Genomic DNA, 20,126 nt, shown 5'->3' with positions numbered 1-20,126 from the left:
ACATCAAAAAACGTGCCCCCCACCCCTTAGCCAGATTGTGGCCGGATCTCTGCCGTACCCCATTGTAGTTGTTGGGGGGCGGCTGGCATTCAGTCTGCATCGAGTAGTGCGGGATCCAGTGAATTCTCAGCTGGAACAGCCTGCCAGAATCACTAACGCAGTTGTGAAAGTAGCCTAATACAGCGCCACATACCTCTTACATCCGGTGACGTCTGCTTTGATGTAGATGTTCTCTTTCTTTATTTTCTCCATTCAGACCAGACCGCCATGATGGTTTCTTTCAGCCATCTCTTCTCTCTGCAGAGTTTGACAGACATCTTAGTTTCCTATTTTTCCATCATCCTCCCACCTTCTCAACATCCCATCATGCACCCCCAAAACTATACTGCAGAAACAGATAAACCCCCTGAAAATACTAGTTACACACAGATAGCCCCCTTCAATAATTATTGGAACACAATGCTCTAAAAAATAACTGCACCCAGCAAATATTGTCCCTGACACTAATAGTGTAACCATAATGTCCCCCTAAAATAACTGTGCTAAGCTGATACTGTGCCAGGGTGCCCCCACAGTGATAGTGCTCCCCAAAATCCCAACAATAGTAATAATTCTGTGCCAGAGTGCACTTAGTAGTAATAGTGCTCCTACAGTGCCCCCAACAGTAATTGTGTCCCAGAAGTACAGTAATAATGCTCCCATAGTCCCCCTGTTGTAATAAAGCCCACCATAACGCCCTTGGTAGTAATAATTCTCTTTATAATGTGTGACAGTAGAAAAACGCCCCCTTATAATGTGCGGCAGTACAAAAAATGCCCCGTTGTGTGTCAGTAAAAAAATAGTGCTCTTATTGCCCCCAGTAGAGCCAATGTCCCCATAATGGTCTCATGTGTTCCAATGACCTGTACTGTGTGCCACTAGAAAAAAACAGTTAGTGCCCCCAGTTGAGCCTAGGTGCCCATTGTGCCCCTATAATTTGTGCAAGTATAAAATACTCCTATATAGTGCCCCCAGAAGATGCCCCGTAGTGCTCCTGCCCCGCCCCCATAGTGTCCTCCATAATGTGCCAGTATAAAATGCCCCTATAGACTGCCCCACATAGATGCCCCTATAATGCGCCTCTCCCCCCTTCCCCATAGTGGCACCAAAATGGGTGCCAGTATTAAATGCCCCTATATAATGCCCCCATAGTGCTCTTCTCCCCCACTTATCCATAGTGCCCCCCCCATAATGCATGCCAGTGAATAGGTCCCCCAGTAAATGCACCCATAGAAACGGCCCTGTGTCTAGGTCTCCGTACTGCAGCACGTGGAGTGTCTAGGTCTCCGTACTGCAGCACGTGGAGTGTCTAGGTCTCCATACTTCAGCAGGTGGAGTGTCTAGGTCTCCGTACTGCAGCAGGTGGAGTGTCTAGGTCTTTATACTACATCACGTGGAGTGTCTAGGTCTCCGTACTGCAGCACGTGGAGTGTCTAGGTCTCCGTACTGCAGCACGTGGAGTGTCTAGGTCTCCGTACTGCAACACGTGGAGTGTCTAGGTCTCCGTACTGCAGCACGTGGAGTGTCTAGGTCTCCGTACTGCAGCACGTGGAGTGTCTAGGTCTCCGTGCTGGAGCATGTGGAGTGTCTAGGTCTCTGTACTGCAGCATGTGGAGTGTCTACTGTAGCGCCGTGATGCCTTTGTCTGTCTCCATATAGCCATCCATGCACAAGGCTTCACATGATGCCTTATAAGATGTGGAACTGTACATCTAATAGGCGGTATACATACATAATATAAAACAGCAGAAGTACAATAGGCACAACATTAGTACAATAAGCGATAATATATGTCATTTCGGATATGTGCCATTAGTGGGGGTCTGACCCCTGGTAATGATGCTTATGTATTGTACTTATTATTATTATTCCTATTTTGTAGAATATTCTCAGCAGCCCAGCAGATTCAGCCATCTATACAACACCATCCTGGCCACAAGGCACATTGATCCAGATAAATCGGACCCAGGCTGCATCCCCTCCCATCGGGGGAACATTCAGTATACAAGCTTATGGACAGGAAATACGTGGTATGGTTACATGTCAATTGTCATGAATCTAGTAGGACATATCTTCACTGTGTCAATAAAGGGGCAGGTTTACACCATAACTGCGGTAAATGAAGAAATCTGGCACTATATATATATATAGTGTAAATCAAAGTGGACAAATCTTTTGTGACTTGTAATAGAATATTGCACCTGCAGTGGCTGTGGCTGCAGCGGTAGTCTGACGGGCGACTATCAGCTAAATGCAGATGATGCTTCACCTGGTTGAACATCCCCTTTAAAGGAGTGGTCTCATCAGAGGTGCCCCCTTTCAAAATAGAATCCCTGGGCAGATGATTCAATCACCCCATATGCTGCTCCCAGCACCCCGGTAAACAGCTTATTTTGCCATGAAAAGTCACCGCCAGCCTGGCATTTCCCCTGCAGTGGCTGATGCAGGGTATATATAGTATTACATGGTGCATATTTTAGATGAATGGTAATGCACGTAATACAAGGATGGCATAAGTCTACCAGAACAGGAGCTCTCCTACAGCATAGTAATAACTATAACTGAGAGGTCCAACATTGGACTGTACCCTGTGCGGTAGCTTCTGTTGGTGCCCTCTCCTTCATATGGTGTAAAACACATACCATGCAGTTCCTCATAATAATTATTATACTATATGGTGTCCAAGCAAAAGTGTCATTTGTCAGCCAAATAACCATGCTATATAGCGCCATCATCACCATACACTGCAAATATGATATACTGTGTGGTGTAATTGTGTGCAGTATTATGCAATACCTAATTAAATTTCACACAATGACTAAATAATAGCGCCGTACATCTAGGAATCTAGTAACAGTGCTATACAGTGTCTAAACAATACTGCTATACACTTACCAATATGATTTATGTTGGTCTCAAACCTCAGGGGCCAGTTCTTCGGTGGTGCTCCTTCAGCAGGGGTGATTGATGCACCTTGGATGGTGGCACAGGTTGCACACCCCTAAGGCCCTGGTAATTGGTAAAGCCAATAGTTTTATGATAACATTGTCTATGATCGGGTCAGTCAATAATCCCCATCCTCTGGTTGCTCTACAGATCTCCGTGTAGACATCTCCAGCATCGATCTGAAATATGCATTAGAGACCATTCCAGAACTAGGCCAGGTGTCCATATCAACATATGGAAACTGCAGAGGATACACATGGCAAATAAAGTTCTTAACGGCTACCGGATACCAGCCGCTCTTACAGGTATACACAGTTTTCTACCTATGATACTGGCTGGCCTGTTACATGTGCGCTTGGCAGCTGAAGACGTCTGTGTTGGTCCCGTGTTCATATGTGTCCGCATTGCTGAGAAAAAGGATGCTTTAATATATGCAAATGCATATAGGGCGCCATTTGTTTACAGTGCATTTCGTGACACAAAATGTATGTTGTATAGACAAAATTCATCTTGTAGAATTTTAAAGGGAGTCTGTCATCAAAGTTTCACCTTTTTAACCCTTCCCATAGCTTTCTAGCAGCCTTACAGCATATGCAAATGAGGGCTCGCAAATGCCCAGGGGCGGCGTTACCCTCGTAGGTGCCCAGCTAGCTCAGCCTTATTGTCGCTCCCCCCCCCATTCTTTCCCTCTGACCGCCCATCTACTTACTTCTTGTATCGCCGCGATCCCGCGCCTGCGCACTCAGTCCGTCGGCCGGTGCATGTGCACTGCGATGCCCATTCCTTGTATGGCATCACAGTAATTAATGCGCATGCGCCGGGTTCGACAATAAAGCTGAGCTAGCTGGGCACCTACGAGGGTAACGCCGCCCCTGGGCACTTGCGAGTCCTCATTTGCATATGCTACTAAGTTGTTTTTTGCCGGTTTTATAAGTCCAGGATTGCTCATATAGGTAACGTTTTTATTAACTGTAAGGCTGAGTTCACACGGGCGAGTTTTCCGCGCGGGTGCAATGCAGGAGGTGAACGCATTGCACCCGCACTGAATTTGGACCCATTCATTTCTATGGGGCTGTGCACATGATCTGTGATTTTCACGCATCACTTATGCGTTGCGTGAAAATCGCAGCATGTTCTATATTGTGCGTTTTCCATGCAACACAGGCCCCATAGAAGTAAATGGGGTTGCGTGAAAATCGCAAGCATCCGCAAGCAAGTGCGGATACGGTGTGATTTTCACGCACGGTTGCTAGGAGAGATCGGGATGGAGACCCGATTATTATTATTTTCCCTTATAACATAGTTATAAGGGAAAATAATAGCATTCTGAATACAGAATGCATAGTACAATAGCGCTGGAGGGGTTAAAAAAAAATTAAAAATAATTTAACTCACCTTAATCCACTTGATCGCGCAGCCCGGCATCTCTTCTGTCTTCCTTCTTTGCTGTGTGGTAAAAAATCATGTGACGGACCATGTGATGACCGGAGTGACGTCACTTGAGGTCCTTTTCCAGCACACAGCAAAGAAAGAAGACAGAAGAGATGCCGGCTGCGCGATCAAGTGGATTAGGGTGAATCCTGACCCATTCCTGACACAGAATGTCATTGTGTGACAGAATTGCACCGGCACTGAATCTGGACCCATTCATTTCTATGGGGCTGTGCACATGAGCTGTGATATTCACGCATCACTTATGCGTTGCGTGAAAATCGCAGCATGCTCTATATTGACCCAAAAAAAAATTGAAAAAAAATTAAAACTGATCCGTTTGGCTGTATGACAGATGGATCCATTCCTGCAATGCATTTGTAAGACGGATCAGGATCCTGATAAGTCTTAAAATGCAATCAGTTGGCATACGTTTTGCCGGATCCAGCAGGCAGTTTCCGGCGACGGAATTGCCTGCCGAATTCCTCTGTCACATGTGTGAAAGTACCCTTAGACAAACGTGAAAGCTAGAGTATGGTTTTTGAGAGGGAAGTTATGGTTTGTGAGAAGGAAGGTCTAATTCTGAAAAAAATTAAAATATGAAAATCTAAGTCTTCGCCATGTGTTGTATTCAGGTCAATGATTCCAAGGTGACCGGTGTAGCTGCTCAAGTATCCGCAGTAAAAGTAATTAGCGGAGGCCTGTTTCGTCAGCACCTGCTTGGGGATTTAGTGAGAACACCAAACACAAAGCCACAGGTATGGAAACGTAATATTATTTTATTTATTACTAATGCTTGTAAAAGATGGGGATATAATAGTAGTAAATGGACAGGGTATAGGCAATTGGGATATGGAAAGCTGCATGACCGGGCGAGATTTCTGTACAGGCACAAGGGTTGTGCTCCTATACGGGGCCCTGGGGGAAGGACGCCTTATTAGTGAAAAGGTTACTTATGAATTGTGGGAATTAATTCAGTAGCGGTCGGCAAAATGGTATCAAATGCCGTCAGAGACAGTGACGCAGGAGTCCATTTCAGGTTTGGACTGTTCTTCATTCAAGTAAATGTATAGCCTTTACATTCGGGCCCAAAACACAAATCAACCACTGCTCTGCTGAGCGCTTACTAAATATACAAGTCTCCCTGACTATACAAGTGGTTTACTACCTACCACTCAAACAAAATTACATTAACGTATTTTACCTCAAATGTCTACTTTGAGACAAGCAAACAATGTAAAAGTCTCTCCAGACAGGTTCTGCCTCCTCCGATGGCTCTCTATCTCTAGGGCACACCTTGTACGTGCAGCAAGCAGCCCACAGAGGAGAGTTGTGAGAAGGACAGTAGTGGTAGTTGTGGTTTGCGGTGGGTGTCCTCACTCTGGTGCTCATTAGGACCATGTAGAAATATGTGAAGGTACACAACCTTTCTTTGCTTTGGGGCACATCCTGTGTTCTGGGGCTCATGTCTGATGTCGGCTTAGGAGCCCTTGATGTTGTGAAGTTTAGAGGTGCAAGGCAGGGCTCCTAAGTGATGTAGGCTGTGTCGTGGTGGGGCAGTGAAGGTGATGAGTGCAAAACAGTTCCTTCACTGGGGTAGTCTAGACAGTTCATAGAAAAGGCACTGATAGCATTCAGTTCTGTCTCTCCAAGATACATTCACAATACTTCCAAGCTAAACATGGGATTACCGGCAGTGAGATGAAAGTATCAGATCCAAAATACTTTCCAAATTAACCAGAGGGGGTAAGCAGCTACTCTCACAACGGGGTGTAGATCCTCCAACAGGTAGCCAATCCATGGTAAAAGTGTGGTGGGTGGCTAAGGTGTGCTCTTTCCAGTAGCATTAAGGCCTATTGCTAGAGAAGAGAGATTGCACCTAAGTCTGTGCTTTGCACCAGTACTTCACTCTGGTCCCACACAGTCTTATATTCTGTACTTCTTTCCTTCCCAGAGGATGGTTGTAGTTGGTTGATATGCAAGGATGGAAGTTCCTTGTGGCAGGTTCCACTTCTGCAGATGCTTCCTCTCACGCAGCCAGTCTAGACTACACCACTTGGTTTCATAACTCTTGGGTTGCTTAGACTATGCACTGCCAAAACTCCTGAGCCAGAGAAGAGCGGCGGGCCACCTCCCACAGAGCCGGGCACAATAACTAAATGGTGTTCCCATTTTAGCTCTTGGATTACAAACATTGCATAGAAAAAATGCACTGACATTAACTATGGACATTAACCTATTTAGTAGCAAATAACCTGTTTGCAATAGCGGGGTACTGCACACCATTATAGCCCAGTTGTGAGCTGGACTGTGTTACAAAGAAATCTTGTACTGGCCAGGAAGGGAATGTCGTGCCTCTCTACCAACCTGCCCATCATTCCATAAAAATCCAGGCCCAAAAACAGGACTTCACAAAGCCCTGAGCAGACTACTCTTTGCTAAGGATACTCAGCTTTGCTGGATTCCTTAGATCTCATCCAGCTTTCCCTGGAAGAGATATATACCTCCTGGAACCTCATACACATGAGAGGTATCTTGGGGAAATGTAACAATCCCAGGTCACTTTTCCTGTCACTGTCTCTCAGAATTTACTGAGCAATGTGAAAGAACATGTAAATGAAGGATATATGTATGCTTAATAGGATTTTTGAGATTTTTAAAAAAGGGGCACAAAACGGGGGCAGCATAAAATAAACAAAAACCTCTTCCACACCTTTTAGATGCTCAGCTGCTCCAGTGCTCCTATTCTGGTCCCAGTCTCTCTGGACTCCGCTGGTAAAGCAATAATCACACCATGTCCATAGTTCACATGACCGCTACTGCCAATCACTGCCTTCAGCCGTCACACGTAGTTCATGAGGCCAGTGTTTGGCTGCAGTGGTCACAATCAATGTGCGGTCGGGGCCAGAGCTGCAGCACATTGAAAGGATGAGTAAGGTTTTGGCCTGTACCCATTTTTTAAAATGTTATAAAAACCCCTTTAATAAGATGATCACAGAGCTGTGGGGGGTGAGAGGAGGACACCCAGGGATGAACAGTACCTACCTGATGGGCGGAACTGACAGACCTATGGTTATGGCTATGGGTACGTAATGTTTCCAATAAACAGATGTGGTTAAATGGAAATAGGACAACTTACTAACTTGTACAGTAATTCATTCATTCCTTTTTAACGGGGGATCATTTCTAACAATAAATCCATGCTATCCATCATAGGTGGAAGTCTACATAAATGGAATCCCTTCAAAGTGTTCTGGAAACTGTGACTACACCTGGGACGTAAAACAAACACCACTTATCTATTCTATTAATACAGGTAAAGATGGCGACATTTTTTTTTTTCCCCTATCATTGGAAGAAAAATGTGAAAAAAAATGTATCAAGATTGCAGGTTGTCTATTATGCAGCTTCTATACACATTAGGTCATCATCTGACCCCCCCCCTCCCCCCCTCCTCAATATAGGCATCTTTATGCAGAACGAATCTGTGTACGGTCACCTCAATGGCCTTGCTCTTGTGTAACTCCCACAATGCATTGCACATGGATGATGAAAAACATCAATAACTCAAAATCACTACAAGACAAAGAAAAGTATTTGAACAGACACTTCATGTTACATGTAGAAACATGTGGACTGTAGGAATTTGTTGCCCAAAAGCGGTGTTCTCCTTTAAGAGTTGTTCAAAGCACTAAGTTGATAACCATATTTTTCAGCCGTCAATGGAGAAGATGCGGTATTAATAATAAATGGGACTGGATTTGCTAACAGCACCGCCAATGACACAACCTATGTGACAATTGGAAATCTTACTTGCACCATTCTTACCCTCAGAGGTAAGTCAAACTGCCCTAAATAATGCAAAAATAAATTACATTAAATGTGTTGTCTCAGAACGAGTTGGGGACCCATCGAGAGCATCTCACAAAGAACAGCTCTAGCCTTAGTGAAGTTGGCACGCCAAAGTATTACATGGTCACCGATTAATTTCAATGGAACAAAAGGTGACGGCAGCATCTCCAGTGTATTCCTTTATTGGACAAGCCTTTATCAAGCCTAGGATGTAGCTGAAACGTAGCTGTCTGGTTTTTACTGCACGCATTCTGTAAAGGCTTGTCCAATAAAGGAATACACTGGAGATGCTGCCGTCACCTTTTGTTTTATGCTATTGGGTGGACCACTGAGGATCTGTGGTTGTTGGTCGGTTGATGCTTTCTGGTTAGGTCATGAAGGTCTGAGTGTGCTGCACTACATTGCTGTTTGTACGATGAATTTCAATGGACAGCTTGTAATACTCTATTCCCCCTGTAGTGGCCGCTGTGTTTTGTCTAAAGCTGAACCTACGACAATTACCTTATCAATAGGGAATTTTCCTTTTCAAACGGGACTGACTTGCTAATTCAACTCCTTTATTGATACTTTCATGTAGTCTATCCAGGGGTGCACCACTAATGAGGCCTCAGGCAGCACCAGGTAGGGGCAAGAGGGGGGCAGCGGACGGGCCATGGGCAATGAGCGCTTTCATTGTGGCAAAGGGGTTATGTTAAGAAATTGACATTGGGGGTGGCGCCGTTTCAGTTTTCGCCTCAGACAGCAGAAAGGCTAGGTGCAGCCCTGAGTCTCTCACATGTCATGTATTATGTATTCACTGTGATTCATTTTGCTTCTCTTTGTGTATTTTTACATACAGATAATGAGATCCGTTGTCAGGCTCCGAAAGCAAGCGCTGGAACATTCCCGATCACTGTGTCCATCGCAGAACGTGGATTTGCAGTCTCGTATGGAGGAAACATGACTTTTACTTATGATATCATTGTCTCTTCAGTAACACCGTCCTCAGGAAGCCCTGCAGGTATTCATGTAGATCCGTTGTCCTCTGCTGTAGGTTAGACATATCCTTTTTTATAAGCCCTATTAGGATAGACTAAGCAAACATTGGGACGGGGAGTACCAAACTCAGGATCCCTCGAGAACAGTAGGACACAGGCCTCAGCTCACACGACCTATGGACTTGGTTGATGCAGTTTCTGAAAAGATAAAGGACCTCTCTTTGTAATCATAGGACAACAATGCCTATTAGTCTATACGGATATTATTTTCACTATTGATCTCAATTATTAAGATCTGTTAATTAAAAATGTTAATTATGGGTGATGCACACGGTGTACATATCTGACCAATCTCTAGGTTTTACTGTAATAAATACAGTTGCAAGAAAAAGTATGTGAACCCTTTGGAATGATATGAATTTCTGTACAAATTGGTCATAAAATGTGATCTGATCTTCATCTAAGTCACAACAATAGACAATCACAGTCTGCTTAACTAATAACACACAAAGAATTAAATGTTACCATGTTTTTATTGAACACACCATGTAAACATTCACAGTGCAGGTGGAAAAAGTATGTGAACCCCTAGACTAATGACATCTTCAAGAGCTAATTGGATTGAGGTGTCAGCCAACTGGAGTCCAATCAATGAGATGAGATTGGAGGTGTTGGTTACAGCTGCTCTGCCCTATAAAACACACACACACACACCAGTTCTGGGTTTGCTTTTCACAAGAAGCATTGCCAGATGTGAATGATGCATCACACAAAAGAGCTCTTAGAAGACCTATGATTAAGAATTGTTGACTTACATAAAGCTGGAAAGGGTTATAAAAGTATCTCCAAAAGCCTTGCTGTTCATCAGTCCACGGTAAGACAAATTGTCTATAAATGGAGAAAGTTCAGCACTGCTGCTACTCTCCCTAGGAGTGGCCGTCCTGTAAAGATGACTGCAAGAGCACAGCGCAGACTGCTCAATGAGGTGAAGAAGAATCCTAGAGTGTCAGCTAAAGACTCTGGCATATGCTACAACCCCTGTTAGCGAATCTACGATACATAAAACACTAAACAAGAATGGATTTCATGGGAGGATACCACAGAGGAAGCCACTGCTGTCCAAAAAAAACATTGCTGCACGTTTACAGTTTGCACAAGAGCACCTGGATGTTCCACAGCAGTACTGGCAAAATATTCTGTGGACAGATGAAACTAAAGTTGAGTTGTTTGGAAGAAACACACAACACTATGTGTGGAGAAAGAGGCACAGCACACCAACATCAAAACCTCATCCCAACTGTGAAGTATGGTGGTGGGGGCATCATGGTTTGGGGCTGCTTTGCTGCATCAGCACCTGGACGGATTGTTATCATCGAAGGAAAAATTAATTTCCAAGTTTATCAAGACATTTTGCAGGAGAACTTAAGGCCATCTGACCACCAGCTGAAGCTCAACAGAAGATGGGTGTTGCAACAGGACAACGACCCAAAGCATAGAAGTAAATCAACAACAGAATGGCTCAAACAGAAGAAAATACGCCTTCTGGAGTGGCCCAGTCAGAGTCCTGACCTCAACCCGCTGTGAGATGCTGTGGCATGACCTCAAGAAAGCGATTCACACCAGACATCGCAAGAATAAACAAGAATAATCGCTAAACTGAAACAGTTCTGTAAAGAGGAAAGGTCAAGAATTACTCCTGACCGTTGTGCACGTCTGATCTGCAACTACAGGAAAGTTATTGCTGCCAAAAGAGGTTAAACCAGTTATTAAATGGGTTCACATACTTTTTCCACCTGCACTGTGAATGTTTACCTGGTGTGTTCAATAAAAACATGGTAACATTTAATTCTTTGTGTATTATTAGTTTAAGCAGACTGTGATTGTCTATTGTTGTGACTTAGATGAAGATCAGATCACATTTTATGATCAATTTGTGCAGAAATCCCTATCATTCCAAAGGGTTCACATATTTTTTCTTGCAACTGTACATCACTCATAGCACAAGATGGTGCATTAAAGGCTTGTCCAGGCTCAGAGCCGACAACCTCTTAAACATGACAAACCTGACTCACCTGTCCACGATCCTGCCACTGCTCTGTGCCGGGTCCCCAGTGCGGCCAATCACAGGTCACAGTGGCTTGAATGCTGCATCACAGCAGTGAGGTACCATTAAAGGGGTTGTACCATCGCAGACATTGGGGGCATATCGCTAGGATATACCACCGATGTCTGATAGGTGCAGGTCCCACCTCTGGGACCCCCACCTATACTTAGAATGGAGCCGGCAAAGTCCGCACATGTGTGGCCACCCTCCATTCATTCCTGTACGAGCACCGAAAATAGCCAAGCGTCAGCCCCATAGAAGTGAATGGAGCAGTGGCTGAGCTTGCGCAGTGCGTCATCCATTTTCGACACTCCCATAGGAATGAACGGAGGGCGGCTGCACATGCATGGTGCGCTCTGTGGCACTTTGGTGGCTCTGTTCTAAGTATAGGTGAGACCCACATCCTAGCGATATGCCCCCAATGTCTGACATGGTACAACGGAATGGAGCAGCGGCAGGACCATGGACAGATGAGTGCATGTTGTTATGTCCAGGGGAACAGGGGAGAACCTCAAGCGGTTGTTAGCGCTGAGGCCAGACAACCCCTTTAGGTACAGGTCCATACAGTATAGGTACATTATACTATCAGACGCCCTTCTTCCCTGCTTCATTGCATTAACACTGAAAATATGCTTTCTTTCTAGGAGGCACATTATTAACAATTCATGGCTCTGGATTTAGTGGGAACTCTGTGGTAGAATTGGATGGCAATGGATGTGCCGTGGTCTTTGCCAATCTGAGTTTGATTAAATGCCGTACCTCTGAGGTAAGTGTTATACTTGATATACTGTCAGCATTGCTTTTGATGGTAGTGCAACACGCCTGGAGGGAAGTGCGTCAGGAAGGAAGATGGGAGTGACAATGATGATAAGGGTGGTATTAGTCCCGATGTTCATGGTGTCCCTCTCCCTCATTCCCAGGGCAATTACAGTAAAGACGGGGACACAGGATAATAAGTGTAGTTCTCCCCCAGGGGAACACCCTTGATGTAGCCTCCTCTCTGATGTGGTGCCCTTCCAAACTTTTCTACCTTCCAATCCAACCTAGGGGTACAGTTCTCACAAAACATGTCTACAATTCCCACTGCGGGGTGTAACCGTAAGACAGAAACACAGTCTATTACACTGGTATGATCTTTGAGCCGGAAGCCTGTTTGCCCAGCCAAGGGGCTGTGAAGTTCGAAAGCCATAAACATGCGTTACCTTCACAGACTACTTCCACCCACCCTCCTTTTTAGCAGATCTACATTCTCAATAGTTCTTTTCTACTCTGAGTCTCATTGGCTCTGTGGAGTCTTTCCTGGGTCTCAAAAATGGTGACTGTGTATGCCACAGGATTGCAGTTTATGTAGGCTGCTTAAACTGCAATTCCCTCTAACTAACCACTCCACAGAAAAGAACCAAGCCCAAAGGTTAGGACCTGCTCCTTCCTGGAGATTATCTAAATAGAATGTATATTAACCCTATAATGCAGGCTTACATTGAGTGCAAACAACAGAGGAACAGTTTAAAATGGAATAAAGCCAGAAAACATCAGTTAAATATCTGACACAGTGTTTAATCATTTAGCAGTGGTCCACTGGGTCACTGCATTAGTTCCTATTTACAAGCGATATTTTTTTTGAGCCACAGTTTCATATAAAAGTTTGTAAAATCAGTTTGCAGTCCACTCACGCTGTGTTTGCAGTGTATGTTGGAGGAATATGTAGAGACGATTTCCAGACATTTACCTCCAACGCATTTATAGGAATACAGTGGTATACATCACCATACACTTCATGTTGCAAAGACATATACCATGCGGTATACTAGTTTTGTGCTATTACTCTGTACGGAATAACGCAGCAGACTGTGCTATTCCATACAACTGAAAAAAATGAATACCAGTGTATAACAACCCTATGCAGGGCAAAAGTACACTGTTTGGGCTTTTGTCAGGTGCATGGGGTCTATGGATATGTTTCACATATGTACTGGGGGGGTTCCTGCTACAAATTGCAATGGCTACAGTTTGTGACTGTAGCCATAGACAATCAACAGTTGCAGCAAAAACTGATAACGTCTTGAAATGCCGGTGTTTTTTAGTGGTTTTCTACTCCGGCTAATAAAGGGGAAGGGGGGGGGGGGGTTACCAAGTGGGGAAGCACCTTCTATGACGTCATAATACAATATATGGACAGGGGTTGTATTGATGAAATAATCCCTTTAAATCGTCATAAAACCCTACAATAATCTAAGTTCTGTTTAGTAGATCCATAGGGGTATAGGGCTTGTGCGGTGAAATACAAAAATGAAGCTGTGGCCATATTACATCAATGTTGTTGTTTTTTTAGGGGCTAGAAGGCAACGCTGATCTTATTGTTTTCACAAATGGACTTAATGCCACCTTACCAAATGCCTTCAATTTTACCTCTTTCTTGGCACCAACCATCACTGGAATTGAACCAACAACCAGTAGTGTTTTGGGAAATACAACTCTCACCATTTCAGGTTTTAACTTCCTAAATCAGTCCGAAGACAGCGCTGTTTTTCTTGCAAATGAAACGTGCGAAATTCTGGAGTGGACACCAACCAATATAAGATGTCTTCTACCTGCACTTCCACCCGGAACATACAACATCATGGTGCAAGTCGGAAATGATGGATTTGCAATAACCAGGTATTTAACCTATTCTTGTGATATAAGGTCTGCGTCTTTCAGACATGTTGCTATCCTGGTTTGACCTTAAGCAGATGGTCTTAATGTGGGGGCATTTTCCGTATTGCAGATGCAAATCCTGACCCTAACTAACAGCATCAGGTCAGGTTTTGCAGCTTTAAGACAAACACTATAATATTGTAGTGCACTGGAGCAGGGGTACATTTGTGGACATTTGTTCCTGTATCCCCTATGCAAAGTCATCAACTCCTTACTTTATTTGACTTCAAAGGGTTAAAGAGGTTATCCTACCCCTATAATGCCCCCCAAAATGCCTGGGCCTGGGCCCTTACCCCTCTCCCCGGCATCTGCATCACTTCTGATGCCCACACAGCCGCTGCTGCATCTTCGCGTCGCGCGGATCAAAACATCTGTTGATGGGGTGGGGGGGGGGGGGGGAAGCCAATAGCAGGCCACTACGGGAACGAGCCTCCCTAGCACCACCAGCGAAGCTAGGGAAGCTTGTTCCTGTTGCGGTCTGCTATTGGCTGGCCACCTCCAACCACCCACCTTCCCTCCGTTGCGCGTATCAAAATATCCAGATGCAGCGGCGGCCGTGCGGGGAGCAATCTGTGTGAAGGGCCTGGGCATTTGGAGGGCATTATAGGGCTTAGATAACCCCTTTAACTTGCACTGTTTAATACTGTGTAACTGCATTTCATATGTTTGTTGTGATATGTATCTTGTTCATTTGCACTGTATTTGCACAGCACTGTTAAAAGGGTTAATGAACACTGAGAGATGTTTGGGACTTTCTCGCTAAGGCTACTTTCACACTAGCGGCTACTTTCACAGTTGTATTATCTTTAGCATACCCAAGACGGATCCGTCATGAACTCTATTGAAAGTCAATGGGGGACAGATCCGTTTTCTATTGTGTTGTCTTGCTCCGCTTCCCAGGACGGAATGCTGAGGTTTGCTCTTTGGTATGAGAACGGAATGTAATGCATTTTGGAGCATTCCATTCTGTTCAGTTACGTTTTGTCCCCATTGACAATGAATGGGGACAAAACTGAAGCGTTTTTTATTCGGTATTGAGACCCTATGACGGAACTCAATACCGGAAAACTAAAACGCTAGTGTGAAAGTAGCCTTATAATGAGAAGCTAGTAATTTTCCACAGTTACCATAAGGTTTAAAAAAGAGTAGGCTTTGCAGGGAAAAAGCCAGAGTTGTTTACTATCAAAAACAAACAGACCTTTTGGATGCCTTGTTTAGCTCTGTTATTATATCTGAAGACTTGTTTTTGTCCATAAAAACTGCTGTGTCATTGCCATTAGGCATTGCAAGTCTATGAGAGACAGAAAATGGTAACTTTGTATTTGTTTAGGTTGAGTTTCTCCACTCCACCACTGCTAGAAACTGTATATAAGGAGAGCAGTCACAGCCCCTACAGTTATGCAGTTAGGGATCAGTGCTTAGAAGAAGAGACTCTGCCAGACTGCATGGGTGACCAGAAGAAGACACTAAGAAGGGGATGCTGAGCTACAGAGGCTGGGCCACCATTCTTTGTCCATGGTAACAGCCTTCTGAGAGAGAGGGACAGCTTGTTCAGGCCTTTCCTCAGCATGGACCCTTTTTCTGCCAGGGAGGAGACTGGAGAAGCAAGTCCTATGCCTCACCTGTATTGTTTTGCACTTGAGTTCCTCCAGTAAAAGACACACTAGTTAACTGCAGACCCTGACTCTCCGGACTTATTTCCCATTGTGGTGCACCATGTCTTACCATTCCATTCAGAGAGCAGCAACATGTGGTGACACCTCGACGGTGTCCAGGGAACCCAGCGCAGCATTGGGGCCACCTCAAACCCTGCCACTGCAACACGCCCACATTACCAACTGAATGAGCCATTAAAGGGGTTAATATTGATAAACTATCCTCAGGATATATCTGATTGGTTGGGTCACACTTCCCCCTCCCTAGCAACTGTTTGAAAAGTCACTGCCACAGCCTTTTCCAATCCTACGCACTGCTCAGTCCCATTCAAGCGAACATGAGCTTGACAGCCTCTTCAAATAGCTGATTGTAGAGGTGCTGGGTGTCAGAACTCCTTATAAACCAAAAACAACCACCCTGAAACCACTGGAAGAACACAAACTGGTGGTAGCAATGTTATGGTCTGGAGAACGTTTTGTGGCATTCTCTGAGCCCACTCATCCATGCGGAGGGCACTCTCAATAGATTTGGGTATGAATCCATCCTTGCAGATCATGTACACCCATACATGCTGATTGTCTTCCTTGGGGCAGATGGGATCTTCCAGCAAGACGATGTGACATGTCTCACTGTTAGAAATGTCTGACATTCGTTGGAAGAACATGACCAAGACTTACAACTACTCTCCTGGCCTCCTAATTCCCCAGACTTGAACCTAATTGAGCATCTGTGGGATCACCTCGATGGTTGTGTTCTCTCTATGTATCCTCCCCCACGTACCCTCCAGCCGCTGTGGGATACAGTCCAGTCAGTAGAATAGCTATACATGTGCATTCATGGGACTCTAGCACGGAGAACCGACAGCTCCATGATCAGCAACGCTGCCCTTCAACATTTGACTCGTGGCTCTGACTGCTCCTAAAGGCCACATCTACATGGAATATAGGGGGAGATTTATCAAATTGGTATAAAGGAAGACTGTCTTAGTTGCCCATAGCAACCAATCACATTTCACTTTTACTTTTTCAGAACTTTTTAGGAAAATGGTTGCTAGGGGCAACTAAGCCACTTTTCCCTTACACCAGTTTGATCAATCTAAGCCATTATACTTTCCGTGGGTAACCTCTGGGAATGCCGCTTTTCTTACAAATACTGGCAGTTGTTATCCTATCCCACCACTAAGGAACCTGCAAAAAACAGCGCCACCCCTGTTCATGGGCTATAGCTGGTATTGCGGCTCATTGTAATGCTTTATACAAGTGTGAATAGGGTTCTACATGGCTTCATACAATTACAATGGCCCTATACAGTGGCCATACTAAATACAGTGGCCATATTACAGCTTGCCTCTGTTTTGTTGCAGCATGAATGATGGAGCGTCCGTTGCATATATTTTGGAAGTGAACAGCCTCTCCCCACAATATGGATCTCTGTACGGCGGTACTCGAATCACACTGACGGGATCCGGCTTCAGTCCTGTCCCAAATGACAACCAAGTACAAATAGGTACAGCATCATTTCATGGGGTGTCTGCCCCTGTTAGAAATTATATTCAGCAGTTTCTTAGGGCTCATTCACACGACCGTATGGCCGTGGTGCCCGTATTGTGGACCTCAAACAGTGGGTCTGCAATAAACACGCGCCGGCAGTGTGAACTCCTTGCTGCAGTGCAGACCCATTGACTAAAATGGGTCCGCGATCCACAAAATATGGCAAAAGATAGAACATGTCCTATCTTTTGCGGTGCAAAGGCATGGATCGGAAGCTCACGGAAACACTGGGAAGCGCTTCCGTGGGCTTTCAGGTCCGTGCCTCCGCATCACAAAAGATAGGACATGTCCTATCTTTTGCAGTATTTTGCAGTTTGCAGACCCATTCAATTCAATGGGTCCGCAGCACAGAGTTCACACGGCTGGTGCCTGTGCATTGCGGACCGCTATTTGTGGTCTACAGCACGGGGACGGCGACCATACGGTCATGTGAATGAGTCCTAGATCAAATCTGTTCCTGGGAAAGCTGGGTGACAAACAACGTTGCCCTATTACAGCTCCCAACCAGACTTTTGAACCGCCGGTGTAGCAGTGTTGCTTCCCTTTATAGATGCAATATTATATTAATGGATTTATTATGTTCTAGGGAATCTCCCGTGTAAAGTCTCTGCCAGTTCGGCCAAGGAGCTGACCTGTGTGATCCAGAGACCCGGCGCGGTATATACGGTGACAAATGGTGGAAAACATTCAGGTGAGTGCTATACCCTGCTGGTGCCATGAGATCCATCTACTATAAAGACAAATGGGGTCATTTATCAAACTGGTGTAAAGTAGAACTGGCTTAGTTGCCCATAGCAACCAATTAGATTCCACCTTTCATTTTCCAAAGGAGCTTCCAAAATGAAAGGAGGAATCTGATTGGTTGCTATGGGCAACTAAGCCAGTTCTACTTTACACCAGTTTGATAAATGACCTCCAAACTATGTCCTATCATGGACATATGGGGCAGCTTTATCCAAAACATCTAAAAGAAGGACAGTCCTTGCATCCAGTCAGAGCTCGGCTTTCATTCCTAAAACTGCTCTGGTAAAATTAAAGCTGCTCTGTGATTGGTCGCTATGGACAATAAAGACAATTTTTCTTGTGTCTTTATTACGGACGTCCAGACGTCTCGTGGTTCGTCATACATCCTACTTACCACCATTATAGTTGGTGAATTCGGGGCATGAACAACCACAAGCCCAACCAGAACCACCCACTTATGGGCAGGGTTTACATAAGTCCCACCCATTTTCAGCCCAGGACAGCACAAATTTGCAGGGACTATCTCTGAAAATTAGGGACTGCTGACAACTATGGATAACTGGAGTTCCAGCGCTATAGAAGCCTATACGTCGCTCTGACTCCGGTACGGATGAACCACGGAGCGCCAGGTATTTCCCCGTCTCGGCTGATTTTCTGCCAAAGAGAGGAACGGTTGCCCATGACAACCAAAAAGGTTGCTGTCTTAAAGGGCCCCTGAGATATAATGTGGTTGCTATGGGCAACTGCTCCACTTATTAGCACAGCGTCATATGTATCTCACCTTTCCATTAATTGATTATGTCATTATATAGACATTACACATTTTGCATTGATTAATGGGTGTATTCTTTATGCAGTGTACGGCACCGGCTACGCCTGGTCTCCATCTAGACTGGTGATATCTACAGGGGACGCCGTCATTTGGCAGTGGAACGCTCAGCCTTTAATCACGGGTATTGGATACAGAGTATTTTCGGTGTCGGATCCGGCCAACCTTACCTATGATGGAATTTCCTTCAACAGCGGGGCTCGTGCGCCCTCAGGTCTGCACCCACTTTATCAATACCTTAAAGGGGTTAGCCCATGATTTATGTAAAATACAGTACATGATGACCTCTTTCTAGCAAAGCTAAAACCAGCCCTGTACCTCACATGGATCCAGAGATCTCTTCATTCATTGCTCCAATTGCTCTGCGAGATTTATTTTAAACTGGCAGCTCAGGGGCGCGTCCTTTCTGCTACAGCTCTCTCTTTCTCGCACAGTTCATGGTGGCGTCCTTTCTGCCGCACTTCCACTCTATCTCAACTCAAGGGATGTGTCATTTCTGCTGCAACTCTGCCTATCACAGCTTGGGGAATGTCCTTTCTGCTGCAGCTCTCTCCCTCTCACACCTCATGAGGCATGTCCTTTCTGCTGCAGTTCTCTTCCTATGCCAACTCAAGGGGTGTGTCGTTTCTGCTGCAGCTCTCTGCCTATCACAGCTCAGGGGAAGTTTCCTTTGTCATGGGGTGTGTCCTTTCTGCTGCAGATTTCTCCCTTCTAACTGTAGATATGGCTGGTGGCACTGAGGATGGGACTGAGCATGTGTGACCACCATAATGTAGTGGTTGTGTACATTACTACACAGGATAAACACCAGGTGGCACTATTATAATAAAATAAAGAGCATATTTCACTACTGGAGCATTTTTGTAAGAGAAAGTAAATTACAAAAGCAACTACTTTTCTCTTCCTGTATTATAATAAAATAACATTTAATGGTCGTACAACCTCTTTAATAATTTGCAGGATGGACGGGGTTAATCCCGTGAGGAGTGACACACGTTTGGCTTCCGTATCATAGTATGGTGTTCATCACCTGGCATTTGAAAAGGAGATAATTTTTATGAAGGTATAGATGGTGCTGAGCGTGGTGCCCCCACTTTTCTAAATAATGACCTATGAAATTCATTAGTCAGCCCCTTACAGGTGATCAAATAGACAGCAGTAATGGGCTCCCTTACCAACTGGGCCCCTGTGTCATATACTTGGGTTGCACTTCTTTGAAAGCTGAATTTTTTGGGTGTGGGATGGAGGTTTACATATTAAGTCTCATGCACACGAACGTTTGCCTGGCCGTTCTACGCATT

General features: G+C 44.9%; 1 protein-coding gene across 1 annotated transcript in view; it reads left to right on the top strand.

Annotated features, from left to right (window-relative positions):
• Positions 1 to 20,126, top strand: part of LOC122939297 (fibrocystin-L-like) — a gene marked incomplete at its 3' end in the record, with an annotated part of 164,001 nt that overhangs the window by 47,577 nt on the left and 96,298 nt on the right. Inside the window, 11 exon segments of the mRNA XM_044295368.1 lie at positions 1,922 to 2,069; positions 3,136 to 3,290; positions 5,052 to 5,174; positions 7,633 to 7,732; positions 8,133 to 8,252; positions 9,107 to 9,268; positions 11,994 to 12,115; positions 13,682 to 14,007; positions 17,066 to 17,208; positions 17,839 to 17,943; positions 18,854 to 19,039. Of these exon segments, the coding sequence (XP_044151303.1) occupies positions 1,922 to 2,069; positions 3,136 to 3,290; positions 5,052 to 5,174; positions 7,633 to 7,732; positions 8,133 to 8,252; positions 9,107 to 9,268; positions 11,994 to 12,115; positions 13,682 to 14,007; positions 17,066 to 17,208; positions 17,839 to 17,943; positions 18,854 to 19,039 (1,690 nt within the window).

This window comes from Bufo gargarizans, chromosome 5 (genome assembly GCF_014858855.1).
Source record: "Bufo gargarizans isolate SCDJY-AF-19 chromosome 5, ASM1485885v1, whole genome shotgun sequence".
NCBI lineage: Eukaryota > Metazoa > Chordata > Amphibia > Anura > Bufonidae > Bufo > Bufo gargarizans.
Note: the sequence above shows the minus strand (reverse complement) of the source record. Positions and strands in the feature narration are given on the sequence as shown.